The sequence below is a fragment of the Saccopteryx bilineata genome, chromosome 3 (genome assembly GCF_036850765.1).
Source record: "Saccopteryx bilineata isolate mSacBil1 chromosome 3, mSacBil1_pri_phased_curated, whole genome shotgun sequence".
NCBI classification, from domain to species: domain Eukaryota; kingdom Metazoa; phylum Chordata; class Mammalia; order Chiroptera; family Emballonuridae; genus Saccopteryx; species Saccopteryx bilineata.
The window spans coordinates 31,763,015-31,786,852 of NC_089492.1; the positions used below are offsets into that span (position 1 = coordinate 31,763,015).

Sequence of the window (23,838 nt, forward strand, 5' to 3'; positions counted from 1 at the left end):
ATTAGAAAATAAATACCTAAGTAACAATTTGAGAAGCAGGAAAATTGATGTTGCAATCAGCAAGGCTAGGGAACTACAGAGAAGCTACTGCTTTGGAAGGAAACAGACATTAGAATCAGAATATTTTGATTTTGAAGTATTTGTTGGAAAAAAGGTAAGATCGTAAAACCTCCAATTGTAAATACAAGTCTGGTACATGGAGATCTCAGAACTAGGAATAAACATTTGAAAATAAATATCATATTTCAATATGAAAAGCAATGAATGTTACACAAGAAGTCCTGTTTTTCACAATCTCAAGTGTCAACAATCTTATTGGTCAATAACCATCTCTGCAACTACTTCAAGTGGAATAATCACAGAACTAAACTCTTTTGTTTTTAGGGTGCACCTTTGCCATCTGGTGGCAAAAATAATAAATACAAGTTTATTTCTAATCATTTCAAAAGCTGAAATGATCTTTGTCATTTGATTTACAATGCCATTTCATCAATGCAGTATGGGAAAGGATCTTTTCTTCATCCTTTCTATCATAATTGCTATTTCTCTTCTCACTTTTTGCTCTGGGCCACTAATACAGTGTGTCCGTAAAGTCATGGTGCACTTTTGACCGGTCACTGGAAAGCAACAAAAGACGATAGAAATGTGAAATCTGCACCAAATAAAAGGAAAACTCCCAGTTTCATACCTATTCAGTGCAGTTGAACGTGGGCTCACGCACAGATTTTTTAGGGCTCCTTAGGGAGCTATCCCGTATAGCCTCTACAGACTCATCACTGACTGATGGCCTACCAGAGAACAAGGTTTCTCCACCAAACTGCCAGTTTCCTTCAACTGCTTATCCCACCGAGTAATGTTATTCCTATGTGGTGACGCTTCATTATAAATGCACCAATATTCAAGTTGCACTTTGGTCATGGATTCAAATTTAGCGAGCCACAGAACACACTGAACTTTCCTCTGTACCATCCACATCTTCACTGGCATGGCCGTAGGCTGCTCCGCTGTATACACGGTGTGACATCATCATCTGCGCATGTGCACATGCTGCCACATCATCCTACAGAAACTGGGAGGGTTTTCTTTTCATTTGGTGCATATTTTACATTTCTATCGTCTTTTGTTGCTTTCCTGTGACCTGTCAAAAGTGCACCATGACTTTACAGACACACTGTACATTCAAGCTGTATATATGGGAGGATTATTATTAAAAACATATATTTTGCCACTCTCCAGGACCATCCTACTTCTTCAAAATTTATTCACTGCGTAATCCAATATATACCACAATGCATATTGAAATTAAATAAATATGAAATAAGTGTGTTAGTAAAGTTTATGTTGCCAAGTTTCCTGCTTTCAACAACTAATAGTTTGGTTTGCTTAAATAATGGTAATGGGATTTTTGAAACCAGATATAAGTTTTGACCATATTGATCAATAGAATAATACAAAACATCTATAAATATATCCTAACATATATTAATCAATGTGACAAAAGTGGCATTTCAAATCAGGAGGAAAAAAAGATTGTTTACTCAATAAATACAGTGGAACAAGAGGTAATCATGTGTAGAAAAGTTAAGTTTGGATCTGCACTTCATACTGTACTCTGATAAATTTCACATAGGTCACTGTTTTATAATATAAAAGTAAAATAGTAATAATAGCAGTATTATTAATAATAGTATTAAAAGAAACTATAGGAATATGTTTTATCTAGCAAAGAAAGTACCACAACAGAGATTCAGACTAGACATTTCTCCAATGAAGATATATAAATGGCCAATGAACACAAAAAAATATGAACATCTTTAATCATTAGATAAATGTAAATCAAAACCACATGAGATAAAACTTTATATTCACTGGAATGATCAAAATAAAAAATATACAAAAGAATCAAAAACATATGTCCACACAAAAACTTGCAAAACATTATTCATAATAGACAAAAAGTAGAATTAACTCAAATATACATCAGTTGATCAATAGATAAACAAATTGTCATATATCCATACAATAAATTATTAAGCTATAAAAACAAATTACTGATTCATGTTACAAGATGGATGAACCTTGAAAATATGCTATGTGGAAGAAGTCAGAAAAAAAAGACCACATATGGTATGATTCCATTTTAATGGAGTGTCCAAAATAGGCAAATCCATACAGACATAAAGTAGATTAGTGGTTGTCAGGGAGAATGAGAAGTGACTTAATGAGCACAGAGTTTCTTTTTCAGGTGATAAATATGTTCTGGAATTAAATAGTGGTGATGGTTTCACAAATTCATAAATATATTAAAACCCACTGAATTGTATATTTTAATGGGGTGAATTTTTTGGCAAGGAGCGTCTATTTCTATAAAAAATGAAGAGTCATTAAAAAATCCAAGCACAGTAAAAAAACATGTTTATGTTTAATCTTTGGGAAAAAAAACAAGTAAAGTCAAAAAAATAATAACAAACTGGAGAAAAGCATTTGCAATCTGAGGTAAGTAGATTTCTAGAATGATCCTGCTTTCTAGTGTACACACCTTGCATTATCACACCCCATTCTTAAGTGTGAGCAAGTCCTCTGACTCTGATGCGCTATAACTCACAAAAGTGAAGTGATTGTGTGGGTATCATTAAAATCCCTACTCAAATGTCCTTAAGTTAATCAAAAGGGAAATTGTTATAGGTAGGCCTGATTGCACAAGTTAGCCCTTTAAAAGAGTTTATAGAGGCCCTGGCCAGTTGGCTCAACTGTAGAGCATCAGCCGGGTGTGTGGAAGTCCCGGGTTCAATTTCCAGCCAGGGCACACAGGAGAAGCGTCATCTGTTTCTCCACCCTTCCCCTTCTCTGCCTTCTATCTCTCTCTTCCCCTTCCACAGCCACACCTCCACTGGAGCAAAGTTTGCCAAAGCGCTGAGGACAGCTCCATGGCCTCCGCCTCAGGCGCTAGAACGGCTCCAGCCGCAGTGGAACAATGCCCCAGATGGGCAGAGCATTGCCCCCTGGTGGGCATGCCAGGTGAATCCCAGTCAGGCGCATGTGGGAGTCTGCTGGATGGCCTACCTGCTTCTAACTTTGGAAAAAATACCCCCAAAAAAGAGTTTATAGAGGTCAGAGACAGAAGTCAGAAAGACTCAAAGCAACAAAGACATTCTCCTGTTGGTTTTGAAGAAAAATAAAAATAAACTGTCATGCTGTGGGGAGGGACACTTGCAAGGGAACAGTGGGTGGCCTCTAATTGCTAAGGGTTTCCATCATAAAACTGCAAGACACTGAATTCTGCCAAGAATCAGTTAGCTTGGAAAAGAATCCTGAGCATCAAATGATAGCACACTCCAGCCAATACCTTGATATTAGTCTAGTGAGACTGAGACAAGGAATTAGTTAATGTGTAGCCTGATCTTGACCCATGGAAACTATGAGATAATAAATTTGTGTTGGTTAAACCATTAGACAGCCCTGGATGGTTGGCTCAGTGGTAGGGCATGGCCTGGCATGTGGATGCCCTGGGTTCAATTCCCAGTGAGGGCACACAGGAGAGAATCATCTGCTTCTCCATCCCTCCACCCATGTCTCTCTCTTTCCCTTTCCCACAGCCATAGTTCGATTGGTTCTAGTGCATCAGCCCTGGGCACTGCAAATGGCTTCATAGAGACTCCACCTCAGGCACTAGAAATTGCTTGGTTGTAAGCATGGCCCCAAATGGACAGAGCATCAGCCCCAGATGGGGTTTGCAGTGTGGATCCGGGTTGGGACACACGATGGAGTCTATCTCACTATCTCTCCTCCTCTCACTTGGAAAAGAAGAAGAGCAAAAAGTAAATAAATAATAAAAAACACTAGATTTGTGGTAATCACAGCAACAAAAAGCTAACACACAATCCACTCCACAAAGGTTATTTTTTGTAATATAAATGGAAAGGCTACATATCCATTTAGATAAAACAAACAACTCAACGGAAAGATGGCCAACATGCACAAAGAGAAAGTTTAAAAAGAAAAAATATAAATATTCTTAAACATATGCAAAAATACCCAACTTGACTCATACAATATGAGAAAGATAAAAGTATATTGCAGTATTGTTTTTCACCAATCAGATTGGTAAAGATAAAAAGTTTTATAGCTTGTGTTGGCTAAAGAGTTTGAAAACAGAAACCCTAATAATTGTTAATAGTAATATAAACTGGTACACCCTCTATAGTAAGCAATTTAGCAATGCCTACAAAAAATTAAAACTGTACATAATCTTTGACAGAGTGATTCCACTTCTGGGAATTTTGGCTTACTTTATAGAATTGTTTTATACAAAGTAAAAAATAAATACTCATTTCAAATTATAAGAATATACATGTTTTTGTATATATGCATATATAAAGTTCTAAGTACATATACATTCTTACATGTATACACATATATAAAATTATTTACTACAATACTGTTTGTAATAGCAAAAAAATTGGCAATAACCTACATGTCCATCATTAGGGACTAAATAATTTTGACACATCCATTAAAAATAATGATGAAGTACACTCATTATGTACTGGTAAAGAAAACTCTCCAACATATGTTAGTAAAAGAAAAATAGAATACTAGATATGTGCAATCATTTTAAAGGAATAAATATATATGCATTATATTCCTGTATTTGCAGAAAATACATAAAATACACACAAGCAAAACAGTAACAGTAGCTGAAGAAGAAAAAGAAACTGAGTGTAGGCATATAGAGTAGGGAATAATACACAGAAGGAAACTACTCCATGAAGCATAAGAAAATCCTTTTAATGAGTTCAGAGGTCTAAAATTTATTCCAAAAACAAGAATTTTTTTAAAAATGGGGTAATTATGAATAAGATCTTAAATCACATTTTAAATAAGTATAATGATTTTTCAAGTAGCTATAAAGTCATGGAATAATAAGTCATTTTGAACAAAATAACTTCTAGCATGCTGATAAAAAATAAATTTAATTTAATCAAACTTTACTAAAATATGTACATTTCATATGTTATTAGGTTAAACTTTTAACCTATAAAGAAAAGGTAAGAAACTCTTTTAAACTGTCAAAGTTGTAGTAAGCTTTAATATCAGAAAAAAATGATACTTCAGAATTATATTCTATGAATGAGTTCAAAAGTTGATACTCATGCCTCTGCACCCAGTTTAGGAAGCATGAAACAAAATTCTATTTAAATCCTTTTGAGATAGGGTGATTTTTTTATGTTCACTGGCAAGATCAATCTTGATATTCAAAGTCAGAACAAAATGCATACAGCTCATCCTAAAATACCTTTTTATATAGGCCATCATATAGTCAAATAATGAAACATTTTAAGGGTTTTCAAATGGCAGAATAGATACTCATGTTCTATCTCAACTCTAAGATAATCAGTTCATCTGTTATCCTGAACTTTTAACATTATTTCATAGCAAAGTTTTGTTTCTTGACTATTGAATCTCTCTATTTAACTTTAAGTTAACCTATTATACAAATTCTCAAGTGTTATTTGCAATACATATGCCAATAATGTACTGATTTTCAATATGAAGGTTACTATAAAACTCTTTTCACTCGTTTATTTAACAAAGTTCTATTAATGGTCATTTTTTCCACATGAAGAACAACAGCTGAGCAGTCAAAACTATTTTAGAGAGACATTCTTGGAGTGAGACACAATAGAATAGATGGCTGAGAAACAGACACAAGATAATGATGTAAAGTATTTGAGTCCATAACACCAACTCTTTATAAGGACTATCCTGATTCTTTTACTGGAGTCTGTCACACACTCCAACATCCTTATAATTCATCCCCCTTTTCCCTTAAGCTATTCAATTCTCTCATTCATTCAGTATTTCAATAACTATTCTCTGAGCACCACAACATATCAATTACTGTGTAAAGTGCTAGAAATACATTGATGAAGAAGATAGACCTGACTCTTGCATCAAAAAATTTGTTTAGCCTGACCAGGCAGTGGAGCAAGGGATAGGACCTCAGCCTGGTACATTGAGGACCCAGGTTCAAGGCCCCAAGGTTGCCGGCGTCAGTGCGGGATCATCCTGCTTCAGTACAGACAGGCTCACCAGCTTGAGTGAGGGGTTGCTGGCTTGAGTGTGGGATCACAGCGATGACCCTATGGTCTCCAGCTTGAGCTCAAAGGTCACTGGCTTCAATCCTAGGGTTGCTGGCTTGAGCAAGGGGTCACTGGCTTGGCTGGAGACCCCTGGTCAAGGCACATATGAGAAAGCAATCAGTGAACAACTAAGGGTGCCACAACTATGAGTTGATGCTTCTTATCTCTCTCTCTTCCTGTCTGTCCCTGTCTATCCCTCTCTCTCACTATCTCTAAAAGAAAAAAAAAAAGAAAGAAAAAAGTTTGTTTAATTTCTACTTTACTTTTGCAGAGAAAATTTTCAGTGTCTTATAACTGATAATGATTCTTTTTTTTTTTACTTTTTTTTTAATGATTGTTACTTTTTAAAAATTTTATTTATTCATTTTTAGAGAGGAGAGAGAGAGAGGGAGAGAGAGATAGAGGGGGGGAAGAGAGAGAGAGAGAGAAGGGGGGAGGAGGGAGGAGCTGGAAGCATCAACTCCCATATGTGCCTTGACCAGGCAAGCCCAGGGTTACGAACCGGCGACCTCAGCATTTCCAGGTAGATGCTTTATCCACTGCGCCACCACAGGTCAGGCTTTTTTACTTTTTTTTTTTAGATTTTATTTATTCATTTTAGAGAGAGAAGACCGAGAAAGAGACAGACAGAGAGAAGGGGGGAGGACCAGGATGCATCAACTCCCATATGTGCCTTGACCAGGCAAGCCCGTTTGAACCGGCAATCTCAGCATTCCAGGTCGACGCTTTACCCATTGCACCACCGCAGGTCAGGCGATAACGATTCTTTTTAACATGTTAGTACTTACAGGTGCTATAATATTCTTCTGCTAATGGAGTCAATAATTTAGTTTGTGAGCACAAAAACAAAACAAACAAAAAACCTTGGAATTAAATATGATTAAAATTAATTTTAAAGCATATCATTATCATTTAATGTAAAGCCAAAGACATGCCTTCACAGAGTAACATTTCAAATATACCTTCCCTATGGGTATATATTACTTTGTAATCTTTAAATCTCCTTAAAATAACTATAAACTTCTGAAATAGATGCATTGCTTTGTCAGACACACATTTTCTTAAATTTATGTTTTCAGTGACTGTGAGCCCTCTGGTAGATGGTAAATGAAACAAACATTTTGTGCAATTTACATATTCATCGGTGAAAACATTTTCATTTTTTAGCAACTTGCTGATTAAATATTTCCTTCTATATCCATCTTATTGAGTGTTTTAATCATAAATGGATGTTGTGTATTTTCATTTGCTTCTTCTGAATCTATTGATAAGATCATATAATTTTTATCCTTACTCAACATGGAGTCTTACATTGATCAATTTTCATATGTTGAACCATCCTTGTGCCCCTGAAATGAACCCCACTTGATCGTGATGTATTATTTTTTAAATGTATTTTTGTACTTGATTTGCTAGTATTTTGTTCAGGATTTCTGCTCCTGTATTTTTTGTTTTATGTTTATTTGTTTGTTTGATGGGTTTGTTGTTGTTGTTTGCATTATCCTTGCCAGGTTTTGGTATCAGGATTATGTCAGCCTCATAAAATATATTAGAATTACTGCCTCTTCTTCAATGTTTTGGAAGAGTTTGAGGATAGGTATCAAGTTTTCTTTTAATGTGTAGTAGAATCCACTAGAAAAGTGATCTGTTCCTAAACTTTTATTTTGGGGAATGTTTTTGATGCTTATTTCAATTTCCTCACTGTTCATCAGTCTGTTTAGACTTTCCAATTTTTCATGATTCTGAGAAGGTTATATATTTCTAGGAACATGCATTTCTTCTAGGTCATTGAATTCGGTTACATATAGTGTTTCATTGTATTCTAGTATGAGCATCTGTATATTTGTAATGTCTGTGGTAACTTTTCTTTCATTTCTAATTTTGTTTATGTGAGCCTTTCTCTTTTTTCCTGAGTCTAGCAAAGGGTTTGTCAATTTTATTAATCTTTTCAAAGAACCAGCTCCTCATTTGTTTATTAATTAATTAATTAATTTTGTTCTCTATTTCATTCAATTCTGCTCCAATTGTTATTATTTCCTTTATTCTGCTGGCTTTGGGTTGCTTTTGTTCTTCTTTCTCTAGTTCTTTAAGATGTAATGTTAGCTTGTTTACCTAACAGTTCTCTTGTTTCTTAAAATAGACTTGTAATGATATAAACTTCCCTCTTATTACTGCTTTTGTTCCATTCCAGAAGTTCTGATATGTTGTGATATCATTCTCATTTTTTTCTACATATCTTTTGATCTTACTTTTAATTTCTTCTTTGACCCAATCATTTTTAGTAGTATGTTGTTTAATCTCTACATATTTGCGGTTTCTTTACTTCCTTTCTGCAGTTGATTTCTAATTTCAAAGCATTGTTGTCAGAATATGCTTGTTATGACTTCAATCTTCTCAAATTTGTCGAGGCTACTTTTGTGACCAAACATATGGTCTATCTTTGGAAATATTCCATGCACACAGGAGAACAATGTATAATCATATGTTCTGGGATGAAAGACACTGTAAATCTCAATTATATTCATTTAGTATCATTTATGGCAGATATTTCTTTATTGATTTTCTGTTTGGATGGTCTATTTAAACTGTCAATGGAGTATTAGGTCCCCAATTCTGACTGTCTATCAGTCTGTTTCTCCCTATAGTTCCCTTAGTTGCTTTGTATATTTCAGGGCTCCCTAATTGGGTGGATTTATATTAAGAAGTTTTATTCTTCTTGATGTAGTGTCCCCTTTATCATTATAAAATGTTTATCTTTGTCTCTGTTACCTTTGTTACCCTAAAATCTATTTTGCCAGGTATAAGTATGGCTATACCTGCTTTTCTGCGGATGTTATTTGCTTGTAGAATTACTTTGCACCCTTTCACTTTGAATCTAAAATTGTCTTTGCAAGCTTAGATATGTCTTCTGAAGCCAGCAAATAGTTTGGTTTTGTTTTTTGATCAGTCTACTACTCTGTGCCTCTTTATTGGTGAATAGTTGATTTACATTTAGTATAAACACTGATGTATGAGGAGTTCTTATAGTCATTCTATTTTTTGTCTTGTGGTAGCTCTGTGCCTCCATTGGTTCTTTTCCTTTGTGTTTCTATCTATTGTTTTTGTTTGATGATATTCCATACTTCTTTCCTCTGTTTTCTCCTTTTTTAAGCTATGTGTCTCAGTTTTGGGTTTTTCGTGTGTGGTTACCATTAGGTTCATGAAAAAGAAAGTTTCATATATGCAGCAGTCCTCTTTCTTTTGAATGCATCTGATCTCCATTCTCACTTGTAAATCTATGCTTTTACTACCTTCCTTTTATGTTTTTGTTGTCACAAATTATCCTTTTTATGCTCTAAGTTTGTTGGTTATGTCACTCATAGTTTTGTGACCTCTTGTTCTTTGTTTCAGGTAGAATAACACCCCTGAATATTTCCTGCAATGGAGGTCTACTGGTGGTTAATTCCTTCAGCTTTGTCTTTCTGGAAAAGTCTTTATCTCTTCTTCATATCTAAAAGATGACTTTGCTTAACATGTTAATCTTGGCTGGTAATTTCTCTTTTCCATAGTTTGAATATCTGGTTCCACTCACTTCTAGCTTATAGAGTTTCTGCTCAGAAGTATAATGATAACCTAATGGGCCTTCTTTTATAGGTTACTTTCTTCTTTTCCATGAATGCCTTGAGGATTATTTCTTTGTCATTAACTTTTGACAGTTTTAAAACAATGCGCCCTGGTGAAGGCTTTTTAGAATTGAGGTAATTAGGCATTCTGTTTGTTTCCTGGATTCAAAGATCTAGCTCTTTCCAAAAGTTTGGGTAGTTCTCATCAACTATTTGTTTGAATAGGCCCTCTATTACCTTCTCCTTCTTTTCTCTTTCTGGTATGCCTATTATTCTTATATCGTTCTTTGTAATGGTAGTCTTATAGTTTTCATAGAGTTTTCTCATTATATTTTATGCTCAAGTCTCTCTCTTGTTCACTCTTCATCATTTCTAGATTTCTATCTTCTTTATCGCTAATTTTTCCTCCATCTGGTCCACTTTATTTCCTATGTTCACTAGTTCATTCTTGAATTCTTTTATTGAATTCTTCATCTTCAGAATTTCTGTTTGGTTCTTTATTAAAGTTTCAATCTCTTTGGTAAAGTACTATTTTTATTTGTTGATATGTTTTCTCAGCTCATTAAACTGCCTGACTATATTTTCTTGTAACTCACTGAGATTTTTTAGAATTGCTATCTTGAATTCTGTGTCATTTATCACATATTTCCATGTCTCAAAGTTTTTTTTCTGGAGATTTTTTTTCATTTTTTCATTTTTTGAGCTGCCTTACTATCTTCTTTATTCATGGTATTTGGTGGGTTCCTTCTCTTTCTAGGCATCTATGTATGTATGATTGGTACTTGTCTAACAGATTAATACAAACCAGTCTTTTTACTATTTTCCAGTAAGTGGAACTGAATTACAAGATTTTAAGCTCTCTTACACTTCACTGGCTTTTCACCACTCCATGAGGTGGTGTTTCCTAGTAGGTGGGTGCCTTCCCTGTGATCTAGTACCTCAGTCTCAGGGGACCAACCCAGCAGGGGAATGCAGTAGATGTTGAAATCTCTTTACTCCTCTGGGCTGAAGGTAGTACCAGCCTCAATATGATTCCTCCTCCCTTCTGGCTGAGCCCTGCCACTAGCTCCCAGCTCTTGGGCTGCCTCCATGGCTCCTCTCAGTTCTTCTCCCTTCTTGCTTCCCTAGTTCATTCCCACTTGCTCACCTTTAGATAATTCAATATGTTGACTTCTTAGGCATGTTTGTGCATTGAGCAGGGAATCTTTTGTTGAGTTATAGCGTTCAAATTGTTGAAACTTCAAGGGGAGAGATAAAGAGGATTACCCATGCCACTTTGAGTTGATACAACTCTGAATAAAATACATCATATAAAAAAAATCCAGAAATCCAGAACAAATGCCAACCTATGCAGCTGCCAAAAAAGCAAGTGTAAACTGGGACTGTCCTGGGCAAACTGGCACATATTGTAGTTCTATTTATAGGTCCCTTAAAGAAAACTTGAAAATGATTCAAGTTTAATTCAGTTGAAAATAGGAATAAATATTCTTTTTCACCTAAATATTGGCATTGAAACTACTAGAGTTATTTATTCCAAGTATACAGACTGTCTGATATTTACACAGTCAAATCAATTATCATGATATAATAAACATCTTTTTTAAAAAAATAGCCTTTCAGAGCTCATATCATATTCTTAAAAATAAAGAAGTCTCTTAAGCATTGGCTATATGAAAACATGTCATTATATATCTTCAAGTCTATTAATTGATCATTCTGCCAATAAAAGACAAAGATACTACAAAATTAGATCAGTCATACCAGAGACTTTATTATTAAACTTTTTACTCATTTATCATCAGCACCAAGCATTTATTGAATGTGTATAAATCACTGAAACTGGCACCAAATATATAGCCACTTTTCTTGTCTTTTAACCTGACAATCTGAAAAGCCCAACTGAAATATCTAGAAATAAAGATTATTAGGCCACTGACTTCCAAGTAATTAAGATTCTTTTTTTCGGCCCTGGCCAGTTGGCTCAGCGGTAGAGCGTCGGCCTGGCGTGTGGGGGACCCGGGTTCGATTCCCAGCCAGGGCACATAGGAGAAGCGCCCATTTGCTTCTCCACCCCCCACTCCTTCCTCTCTGTCTCTCTCTTCCCCTCCCGCAGCCAAGGCTCCATTGGAGCAAGGATGGCCCGGGCGCTGGGGATGGCTCCTTGGCCTCTGCCCCAGGCGCTAGAGTGGCTCTGGTCGCAACAGAGCAAAGCCCCGGAGGGGCAGAGCATCGCCCCCTGGTGGGCAGAGCTTCACCCCTGGTGGGCGTGCCGGGTGGATCCAGGTCGGGCGCATGCGGGAGTCTGTCTGACTGTCTCTCCCCGTTTCCAGCTTCAGAAAAATACAAAAAAAAAAAAGATTCTTTTTTTCTCCTAAGGCAACCATCGAGTTTTATCTTTTCTAGTTCCTTCACTCTTTATATTTTAATCTCTCTTTAGATTCCCTTTCAAAATGTAGTTTTCCTTACATCTTTTTATATTCTTTCTCTCATCTTCATGTTACTTTCCCCTCATTCCATATCTCAAATAAACATTCTGAATAAGATTCATGAGGATTATATCACAGTTTATAGGACAACTCATAGAAATAGAAGACACAGTCTGTAAATTTTATGTAATTCACACTTAGTAAATTCTAAATACCACTGGTTTGCTTCTAGGTCTACTATCAACACTCTATAAATACAGGCATCTCTGAATCTATTGAAAAGAGCCATTGATGATTATAGATTGATTATGAAGAAAAATTCACTATTTTGGATTTAATTTAATAATAAATTTTAAACATTTACTACCAATAAAATTTCAATAAAACCAGCAATTTCAAAATGTAGCAAACATAGAGAATATTATCTTAAAAGTTAAGGAAAAAAAGTGGTAACTATGTCAGGTAATGGATAAAAACTAAATTTACTGTAATTATCATGTCATAATATTATATACGTGGATCAGGTCATTATGTTATACACAAACTAATGTAATGTTACATGTCAATTATATCTTAATAAAATTAGAAAACCTTTTTAATGTATAAAAATGTTATGTACATAATTTCCTTGTATTCTTATTGAAACATAGTTTACATTCAGTAAAAAGTATATAAATCTCAAGTTTAACACTATAATAGTTATTGGCAAATATATACAACTAGTAATCCATAATCCTGTCAAGATACAGAACATTTCCACTACTCCAAAAACTTTCCTCAACAAAAGCATTGTTATTTTCTTCCAGTACAGATTTGTTTGGTCTCTTCTTGTACTTCACATAAATAAAATCATATACAGCTAGTGCTCGATTTATGACCACGACTGACTGGTTAAGACAGACTAGTTGCAACACAATTTGGTCGTAAGTTGAGTAGGCTATATGTACAGTACTGTGAAATGATGTTACAAAAATCTTTAAGTCATATTTTATCATAATTTTCCTTCATTATTGTTATATATCATAATTTTCTTTGTTCATTTTATGCCATTTGTATCATCTCTACACCATATTGTTTCTTATTTTTACATTCATCAGGTTTAAGTAAAACACTGCATTACCAGTACAACTGGTTTAATATTTGCAAAGACAATTTCCTCTTGGTAGACATCTTGGGAGGGGTTTGATGAAAAATATCCAAGACACAAAACACAAATTGCTGTACCGAGTCTGGGATAACAGTTGAAATGGTGCACACGGAGATGGTAGTGCTGCCAGAAGCTGGTCCACACTGTCGTACGCCCAGCTGGGCAACGCTTGTGCTGCCAGACGCGGAGCAGTCATGGCTAGCAATTGTGGTCATAAAGTCAAATGGTTGTAAGTTGCATAGGTCATAAGTCTATCAATATTTGTAACATGTACTCTTTTGTGTGGCTTTTTTCACTCAGCACAATGGTTTTGTGACATAATCAAGTTCCTATTTTATATTCAAGTTCTTATTTTATGGATGCATAATACTTTTATTTGAATATACCACAATTTATTTGTCCACATTTTTGTAGACATGTGATTTCATTTTTCTTAAGGTAAATATCTAGGAGTAGATTGACTGGGCCACATTTAATTTCATGAGAAACTTTCAAATACTTTTCCAAAACGCTTGTACAATTTGACATGTTTTACACTCTCAACAGCAAAGTATTAGAGGTTAGACTGCTCTGAATCCTCACAAGTGTTGTGATGTCAGGTTTTGCATTGTTTTATATTGTAGCCTTCCTATTAGTTGCATCAGCATATCTCACAATAGTCTTGATTTGTATCTTCCAACTGACTAAAGACATATCATATTTTTTCTTGTGTTTATTAGCTATTTGTGTATTTTTCTTGAAAAGCATATACACCAATATGCTGCACATTTTAGTATTATACTTTTTTTTATTTAAATGTAAGTGTTCTTTAAATTATTTTTAAGCTACATGTATTGCAGGTACTTTCTCTTGAAATTTTTGAAATAAAACTTATTTATACACTTTCTTATCTTTTGATAAACAAAAGTTTTTATTTTGATGCTGTCTAATTTGTCCTTTATTTTTTTATTAGTGCTTTCTGTGTTTGTCTAAGAAATCGCTGTCTACCCTTAAGTCGTAAAGAAAGATTCCTCTAGTAGCTTTACAGTTTTAGCCTAAAACAAGGTCACAACGATGTTCTTCTGTATTTTCTTCAAGAATTTTTTTTGTGACAGAGACAGAGAGAGGGAGAGATAGGGACATTCAGATAGGAAAGGAGAGATGAGAAGCATCAATTCTTCATTGTGGCACCTCAGTTGTTTATCAATTGCTTTCTAATATGTGCCTTGACCAGGGGGAGCTACTGGTGAGCGAGTGACCAGTAGCTCAAGCCAGCGACCCCATGCTCAAGCTGGTAAACCCACGCTCAAGCCAGATAAACCCACGCTCAATCCAGTGACTTCAGGGTTTCCAACCTGCATCCTCCACATCCCAGTCTGATGCTCTATCCACTGAGCAACAACCTGGTCAGGCTCTTCTAGAATATTTATACCTTTACCTTTTACATTTAGATATATGATCCATCTTTGTTGTATTAATATGTTAAAAAAGGAAGCTTCAAACTTCATTTTTACTAAAAATTCAATTGTTCCAGTAGCATTTGCTGAAAAGATTATCCTTTATCTACTGAACTGCTTTAGCACCTTTGTCAAAAATTGGTATGAGTAGGTCTACATACAAACTCTCCATTCGGATTTATTGATCTATGTGTCTGTCTTTATGCTAATACCATACTGTTTACATTACTGTAGATTTATAATGTCTTCAAATAGGTTGTGTTAGGCCTCTAATTTCTGTTATTTTTAAAAGCTGTTTTGGTAATTGCAAACATTTCCATATAAACATTAAATCTATCTGTATATATTGGTTAGACTGGGAAGAAATGATATCTTAATATTGAATTTTTTCATCCAAAACAGTTTATCTTTCCATTTATTCAGAACTTTATTTTTTTCATCAATGTTTCATTGTTTTCAGTATACAGATCTTGCACATATTTTGTTAGATTTGTACTTAAGCATTTCAATTTGTTGGTGCTAACAGATACGGATTTTATATTTTAATACTTTCATAAATATTATTTTTTTTCATTTTTATTTTCCAAGTTGTTCCTGGATGTATTTTGAAACACAAATGGTTGCCTGATATTGACTTTATATCCTGCTACCTTGTTAAACTCACTGTTAGTTCTGATAGCATTTTTATGACCTTAATTTTCTATATAAACGATCGTGTTTTCTGTGAATCAAGAGGGCATTATTTCTTTCTTTTCAATATAAATGCATTTTATTTTACTTTATTTTATCTTATTTCATTTCATTTTTGCCTTATTACGCTCACTAAAAACTCTCCTACAATTTTGAATCTAAGTTAAGAAGATGGACACCTTTGTTGTGTGTCTTTGATCTAAGGGGAAGACATTCAGTCTTTCACCATTTGGTGTATGTCAGCTTCAGGATCACCATAGATATCTTTGATTGGGCTGAGGAAATCTCTTTCTATTCTAGTTTGCTGGGAGTTTTTATTTAAAATGGATGCTGGAGTTTGTCAAATAATTTTACCATATCTACTGAAATATGATTTTTTTCTAATTTGTTAAAATGGTAAATTATAACTTTTCAAATGTTTTCTAAATTCTTGGGATAAACCCACTTGGTCATGCTGTATTATCATTTTTATATATTTATGGCTTCAACTTGCTAAAATTGTATTAGGTTTTACATCTACATTTATGAGGAATGTTGGTCTCTCTGTTTGTTTTCTTTATAATATATTTGGTCTTGGTATTAGGACAATTTAGTTAAGAGAAGAAGTTGAGAAATATTCCCTCCACTTTAATTTTTCAAAAAAGTTTGTATAGAAATGGCATTACTTCTTCCTTAAAAGATTGTAAGTATTTAACAGAGATGCTATCAGCTCTGCAGTTTTATTTGTGGGAAGGATTTTAACCACAAATTGAATTTCTTTAGTACATATAATGCTATTCAAGTTATTCTTTTGTTCATGAATAAGCTTTGGTAATTTGTGTCTTTCAAAGAATTTCTCCAGTTCATCTTGCTTGTTGATTTTATAGGCATAATGTTTTTCAAAATATTTTCTTGTTACTGTTCTAATATCATTAGAGTCAGTGGTAATGATATCTCTCTCATTCATGATATAGGTAATTTGTATTTTCTTTTTCTTTTCCTAATTAGTCTGTCTAGAGTTTTAAGAATTTTATTGATCTTCCCAAAGAATCAGCTTTTGGTTTCATTGCTTCTGTTTTCTATTTCATTGATTTCTGTTTTAATCATTATGGTTTACTTTATTCTGCTTACTTGAATTTAGTTTGCTCTGCTTTCCTAATTTTCTTAAGGTATAAGAGAATAACAATGTTTTCAGATCTTTCTTCTTTTCTAATATAAGTGTCTACTGTTATAAATTCTGCCCTAGGTACTCCTTTAGTAATATTCAGATGTTGTGTTTTTATTTTAAAGAAAGTTAAAAATGTTTTGTATGTTCTCCTTGGATTTTTTTCTTTGGTCTGTATGTTAACTAGTTTCCAAATATTAGGGTTTTCCAGACTTCTTTCTATTACTGATATCTAATGTAATTCAGAGAATCTATTTTTTATTACTTGAATTTCTTTCAATTTAATGACACTTGTTTAATGGCCAGAATATGGTCTATCTTGGTAACTTTTCTGTGTACTCCTAATAAGAATGAATATTCTACTGTTGTTTGGTGGGTTGTTCTATAAACATGGATTAGGTCAGTTTAGTTAATGGTGCTGTTAAAGTCTACTATATCTTTTCTTATTTTCTTCATACTTATTCTATCAGTTATAGAGAGAAGGATATTAAAAGCTCTACTTATAATTGTAGATTGTCTGTTTCTCTTTATAGTTTTATCAGTTTTTGCTTCATTTATTTTGAAGTCTGTTAATATAGACAGAAATGTTTAAGATTTTATGTTCTCTTGATTAACTGACAATTTTATCATTATGGGCCCTGGCCAGTTGGCTCAGCGGTAGAGCGTCGGCCTGGCGTGCGGGGGACCCGGGTTCGATTCCCGGCCAGGGCACATAGGAGAAGTGCCCATTTGCTTCTCCACCCCCACCCCCTCCTTCCTCTCTGTCTCTCTCTTCCCCTCCCGCAGCCAAGGCTCCATTGGAGCAAAGATGGCCCGGGCGCTGGGGATGGCTCCTTGGCCTCTGCCCCAGGCGCTAGAGTGGCTCTGGTCGCAGCAGAGCGACGCCCGGAGGGGCAGAGCATCGCCCCCTGGTGGGCAGAGCGTCGCCCCCTGGTGGGCAGAGCGTAGCCCCTGGTGGGCGTGCCGGGTGGATCCCGGTCGGGCGCATGCGGGAGTCTGTCTGACTGTCTCTCCCCGTTTCCAGCTTCAGAAAAATACAAAAAAAATAAAAAATAAAAAATAAAAAAAAAAAAAAAATTTTATCATTATGAATTAACATTTTATTCCTAGTAATAGTTTGCTCTGAAATCTACTTATATCTGAATATAATCAGTTTATGAGCAGAATTAGCACGGTATACAGTTTTTTTTTCTTTCTTGTTACTTTTACCTACGTTTGTCTTTATATGTAAAATGTGTTTCTTGTAATGATTACTTTTTCATTATCACATTTTCCTGTTTTGTTTGTCTAGTTATCTTTGATTGGATGCCTAACATCGTGACTCTATTTTGTTGGGTGCTGGATATTGTTGTATTCCTACAAATTTTCTGAGTTTTAGCTGGCTGGCAATTTAATTGTTTGAAACAGTCTGTCTGATCCTTTCAGGTATTGCTTTTATGATTTTTAATCTGCCCCAGAGCAGTGTTTCGTTTAGCATTTATTATTTTCCATTGCTGAGGCAAGACTTTGCAAAATACTGTACCCAATGCTTCAGGAATCATGAGGTTTTTCTAGTCCAACTATTGGGAACTCTGTTCTTGGTCCTATGTGAATGCAGGCCAGTGTTCCCTTTGATCATTTTAGATCATTCTTTCTCTGGCCTTAAGTAGCTTCTTCACATGCACCAATCATCACTTCATTGAATACACAAGGAGAACCCTCTGGAGATCTCCAATGATCTTCCTGTTCAGCTTTCCCCTTCTCATACTTTGTCTAGCAAATTCCACCTGCCTTGGTCTCCACAACCCCTCATAACTGTCACCTCAACTCAGGAACATTTCTGGGTTCTCTGCTTATACTTCTCTCCTTGTGCAATAGCCTCAAAACTCTCTCAAGGCAATATGCTAGGGCAATCATAGGGCTTACTTTATTGATTTCCCATCTATCAAGTATTACTCTCTTTTGATGTCTGATGGTTCTAAAAACCATCATTTTATAATTTTGTCTATTTTCTCAGTGTTTCAGACAGAATGTAAAGCCAAGCTCTATAACTCTAACTATACTAGAAACAGAAGTATTAAACATATATTTAAATTATTACTTTTACTTTAAAACAATCAAATATCACAAAGATACTTTGAAGGCCATAATTAACAGACAATAAAGAAATAACAGTAATTACCAAACTGTTAAATATCCATTATATTTAACTTGCTTTGGTGATGGTTATGCAACATAATCAAATGTCAAAATAACCTGGAGATGTTTTCTCTGAACCTATGTACCCTGATTGATTAATGTCACCCCATTAAAATTAATTTAAAAAAACTTTACATTTTAGATCCAAGATAATCGTTTTCTTTTTTATTATTCTCTTGACATCACATCTGGTAGCACTCTTCATCATGTAACAAAATGCACTGAGATATAATTGAGTCATATGACAGTAGTTTAGTTTCCACTATTGCCTAATTAAAATTCCAGACAAAATCATAATGAAGTCCCTCAGTACTTACATTGTGATATTTTAAGCAGTAAAATGTAACAGGTACTTAAAAATCTGTAATGCCTATCAAATATTATTTCTTTATAGCTATGCTTCTTAAAATGCTTCATAGTCCATTAGAAGCAAGTAACTGTTACTTTTAATTATTCCTATCACTTGTTAATTTTTGTTTTGCAACAGAATAAAGAAGTAGTCAACTTTGGCCAGGTAGCTCAGTTGATTAGAACCTCATCCTGACATGCCAAGATTGTGGGTTCAATCTCCAGTCAGGGCACATACAAGAAGCAACCAATGAATGAAACAAACGGAACAACAAATCAATGTTTCTTCCTCTCTCTTTGCCTTTCTCCCTCTCCTCTTTCTCTCTCAAATAAATAAATAATATTTTTTCTTAAAAAAAAGGGGAGTAGGGAAAAACAGAGTAAGGAATATTTCACAATCATATTATTATGAGATCTAAATCAAAATGTCTGCCAAATATATTCAATTTTAAATACTTATCATGATGAAATTATTTCAGCCAGGTGGTAACAAGTAATATCTATATTAATATTCAATAGTTTGTTGAATAATGAATTTTAATAAGTTATAATATGAATAAAGATAACTGTTAATTGAACACAATACTGTCAGTTATAAGACAGAAAAATAAAATGGAAATTTATACCATGAGAGAGGACTTTGAAATACAACATAAAGATTTTTGAAACTGAAAGTCTAAAAATAAATATTTTGTAACAGTCTTTTTACTACCTTAAAAATGAAATCCAGAAGTAAAATATCCTAACTAAATAATTACAGATAGTTAGACATATATATTCCTAACTATATAATAAAGGGGAAATAAATAAGTTATAAAAATAAAATATATTTAAATAAATAAATGCTCAGGCATTTACTAGATATAATAACAAAGGAGTCAGATGCTTGCAGCTACATAAACGTATTCAACCTGCCACCAGGTAGCTGTCTTCCCCCTTGTCCCCCACCAAATAATGTGTCAGGATATTATGTTTAAATGTGGAATTATGTTGCCTCTAAGAACCACAAAATTTTACTGTTATGCCTCTTAGTTTTAGTTCTACAAAGGACAACTGCCAATAAGCTATTAAAAAACAACAGTGTTTCCCTCACTAACATATTTCTGGATGCCACTGTGCCTTGCTACTACTCCACACTAGTAGTATTGACATCACTTGGGAGCTAGTCAGAAATAGAGATTCTTGAGTCTCCCTCAGACCTAGCAAATTCAGATCTATGCTTTAATACGATCACCAGGTTATGTATGTAAGTGAAAGGCGAAGAAACCATTTAAGCACTCCTGGGAGATATTTTAAGAGAGAGAGTAAGCAAATTGCACATAAAAATGATTATTTCAAAATTATTTTAAAATCTCTACCAATATTTTATATCTGTTGATAATAAAAATTTGCCATTTTTATGAATAAGTGAATTAAGTAAATATTCATGAACTCAAAACTAAGGTCTTAGGTCAACTTGGTATTTATTCATTCAATAAATTCTAATAGTCTATATGTAAAGCACCTGCAAGAGAACTAAAACATCAAAAAACAGGTCAAAACTGCTGTAGCAAATAATTAAAAATTAAACTAAACCTCCAACCCTGGCCATTGGCTCAGTGGATAGTGTCAGCCCAGCTTATGGACATCCTGTGTTTGATTCTCAGGGCACACAGTAGAAGCGACCATCTTCTTCTCCTCCTCTCCCTCTCCCACTTTTCTCTCTTTTCCTCTCCTGTAGCCAGTGACGCAATTGATTCAAACGTGGTGCTGAGGATGGCTTGGTTGGTCCAAGGAATCAGTCTCAAGCACTAAAAATAGCTCAGTACTTGAGCATTGGTCCCAGGTGAGGTTGTTGGGTAGATCCTCGTCAAAGCACATGCAGGAGTCTGCCTCACTATCTCCCCTTCTCTCACCTAATATAATTAATTTTTTTTAAAAAAAAAACTAAACTTCCTTAAATTAAGAAATACAACATACTTTTCTATCTCTCAAACACAGTTCAATGTCCACAGAGACTTAAATTTAATTGAACCAAAGATTCTCTTTTTGAAGGCACTGATTTCTGAATGGTACTGAAGAAACAAATTACTAATAATACTGTGAACTGGAGTTTTATATTCCTTATCAGTAACTCTTCTTCACTATTCAATTTAAAAACTGCTAGTAGGTAGACTCATTCATAGGTTCACCTGAAACCTATATACTCTTATTGATCAATGTCAACCCATCTGCACTGAGATGTGCAGAGTATTCCAGCCATGAAATCAAATGGTTTCCTCCAAAGACAAAACTATTAATATATTGTTTCAATTTTGCTAGCTACTATCTGATGTGACTCCTCATTATCTTACCTGTTCTAAATGGCTGTCCGATACTCACCACCCTGTAAATACTATTTAGAATTGTTTTTCCACAAATGTATGACTTTATACTTGTTCACACAGAAATGTATCTGCCACTTCTGGATAATACATATACTATATACCAGATTTTCCTTAAAAACTTTAACTCAGAATGAGAAGTATGGAATAGATAAATAATATTCTCATAAAACCTTTCATTCTCTTCCTTCCAAAGGTAGGAAATAAAGAATCATAAACATTAACTTAAAAAGCTGAATACTTTTAACATGGAGGCTATAAATTGAACCAAAATAGTAATAACAGCCCATGGATACATCAAAGTCATAAAACCCTTTCATCTGTGCTTATCTGCTTAAAAAACCACTTCGTCCTTCAGCCCAGGATAGGACTTTTAGAAACATTGTTAATCATCCCCATTAACCCCTACTTCCAGTTAGTCCTATCAATCCAACCTCTCTGATTTGTGTCTTAAAATCGCATTCCTTTCCTATGACAATAACCTCCTATCTAAATTCCTTTTTTTGTTTCACTTCTTCATTCTGAAAAATCTGATAGCCTGACACTCCTTCATCAAATCCAAGATTGCTCAAGCCTACGATAGCTCTAGTCCTAAACATCACTTTCAGCATTTATATAAAACATAGACATTTACATTATATTTAGACAACTCCTTGCCTAAAAAAAACTTTTTGTATTTTTGCTTCTGTTTGGAATGAAGATTAAATTAATATGTTTACCTAAAGATTAAGCAAAATGTTTACCTGTCTGAAGCTATGTCACTGGAAATTTGGTGCTTCACTCCCGACCCATTTTTAATAGAGTCCTGTCTTGTGAGCCCATGAGATCGACTTTTCTCCACTGCAGGTACGGGTAAGTCACCTGAGGGTCCTTGGAACTGGGCCTGCTCATGCAGTTTTGCCTTCTTCTCCTGAGGCGCCTCCTCATTCCGCAGTCCTCGGAGAACCTTTTGATCAGATTGCTGTGGCATATTAGATCCACTATTATAAAACCAGGCTCCTGATTTAGTGAGGATCTCTTGTTGTTTTCGGCACAAATTACATACCCACATGACCTGCACATGAATACAAAGGGAAAAGAAATTAGTGTTTCCAAAAGTTTAAAACAAACAAAAAGAGAGACAATTCAAGTCAACAAAAAAGTATATGGTTAAAAATGTAATCCAGATTAACAGCTACTATTAATTAAGTCACATATTCTTTCTTTTAACTTTTCCAGAATAATTATAATAAAATAGACAATGTTTACTTGAAGCAGAAATACCAAACAAGTTATTAGTTGTTTATATGTATTCTTTAATTATTTTTATTTAAATTAGGAGCATAGTTTAGTATGTAAAAAATGAATTTTGAGGCAAGACAGACTTGGGTTAAAATACCAACTCCAAGATTAGAAACTGTGCAAACTTCAACAAGGTATTGAATTACTCGTATCTATAAAACTTAGTTTCCTAAATAATAAAATAAAGAAATAGGGATAATAATACAAACTTTCCTGTATTGTTTTGAGGACGAAAGATTAGAAATAATTTGTATAAAATGCAGAGATGGTGTATCATAGAAGTATACACTTGAAGCCTATATAATTTTATTAGCCAATGTCACCCCAATAAATTTAATTTATAAAAAATAAAAATAAATTTAAAAAAATAGCCTGGCCTGTGGTGGCACAGTGGAATATCAGCCTGGAACGCTGAAGTCACCGGTTTGAAGCCCTGGGCTTTCTCAGTCAACGCACATACAACAAACAACCAAAGAACAACTGAAGTGAAGCAACAATAAGTTGATACTTCTTGCTCTACCACCCCTCTGTAAAAATCAATAAGTAAAATAAAAAATATATGTCTAGCACAAAACCTAGTATATGTTAGACTTTCAGTAGATTACTGTATTAGTATGTTAAGTTAACCTTCTATTACCAATTATATTATAGGCTTCCTAAGAGGGTTTTATTTATTTTAAGTAATTCTTAATGACTCAAAAATAAATTTAAAAAGCTAGGAACATTGTTGATCTTCAATAAAACCGTATTAATTGCTCATAGTTTCTAGAAGGACAAGTTTTAAGTGCAGAGTTTATTCATGCTGTTTTGAAACAGATCCCCAAAACTCATTAAGTTTGCAACCGTCACAATCTGTGCCCATCAGACAGCACATAGCCTCTTTTCTCCCAACAGCACACCCTGGTAAACCATCATTTTACACTTCATTGTTTAATATAGAGAAGTTTCTCAGAGTCCAGAGATCTAAAATATCATAACTAACATCTATGGGACCAGAAAATCTTCACCCTCTTCTGAAAAATACTTTTCAATTAATTAGAAAACAATAAAATCACATTCATTAAATAAAAGGTGAGTTCA

The 23,838-nt window shown here is 34.3% G+C and overlaps 1 protein-coding gene across 38 annotated transcripts in view; it reads right to left on the reverse strand.

Moving 5' to 3' along the window:
* The window catches only part of RIMS2 (regulating synaptic membrane exocytosis 2), a 653,442-nt gene that overhangs the window by 437,447 nt on the left and 192,157 nt on the right, over positions 1 to 23,838 (reverse strand). For all 38 annotated transcript variants that reach the window (XM_066265863.1, XM_066265876.1, XM_066265860.1 and 35 more), the window contains one exon: positions 22,221 to 22,531. In XM_066265863.1, coding sequence (XP_066121960.1) covers positions 22,221 to 22,531 — 311 coding nt within the window. The remainder of the gene's footprint in view (positions 1 to 22,220; positions 22,532 to 23,838) is intronic.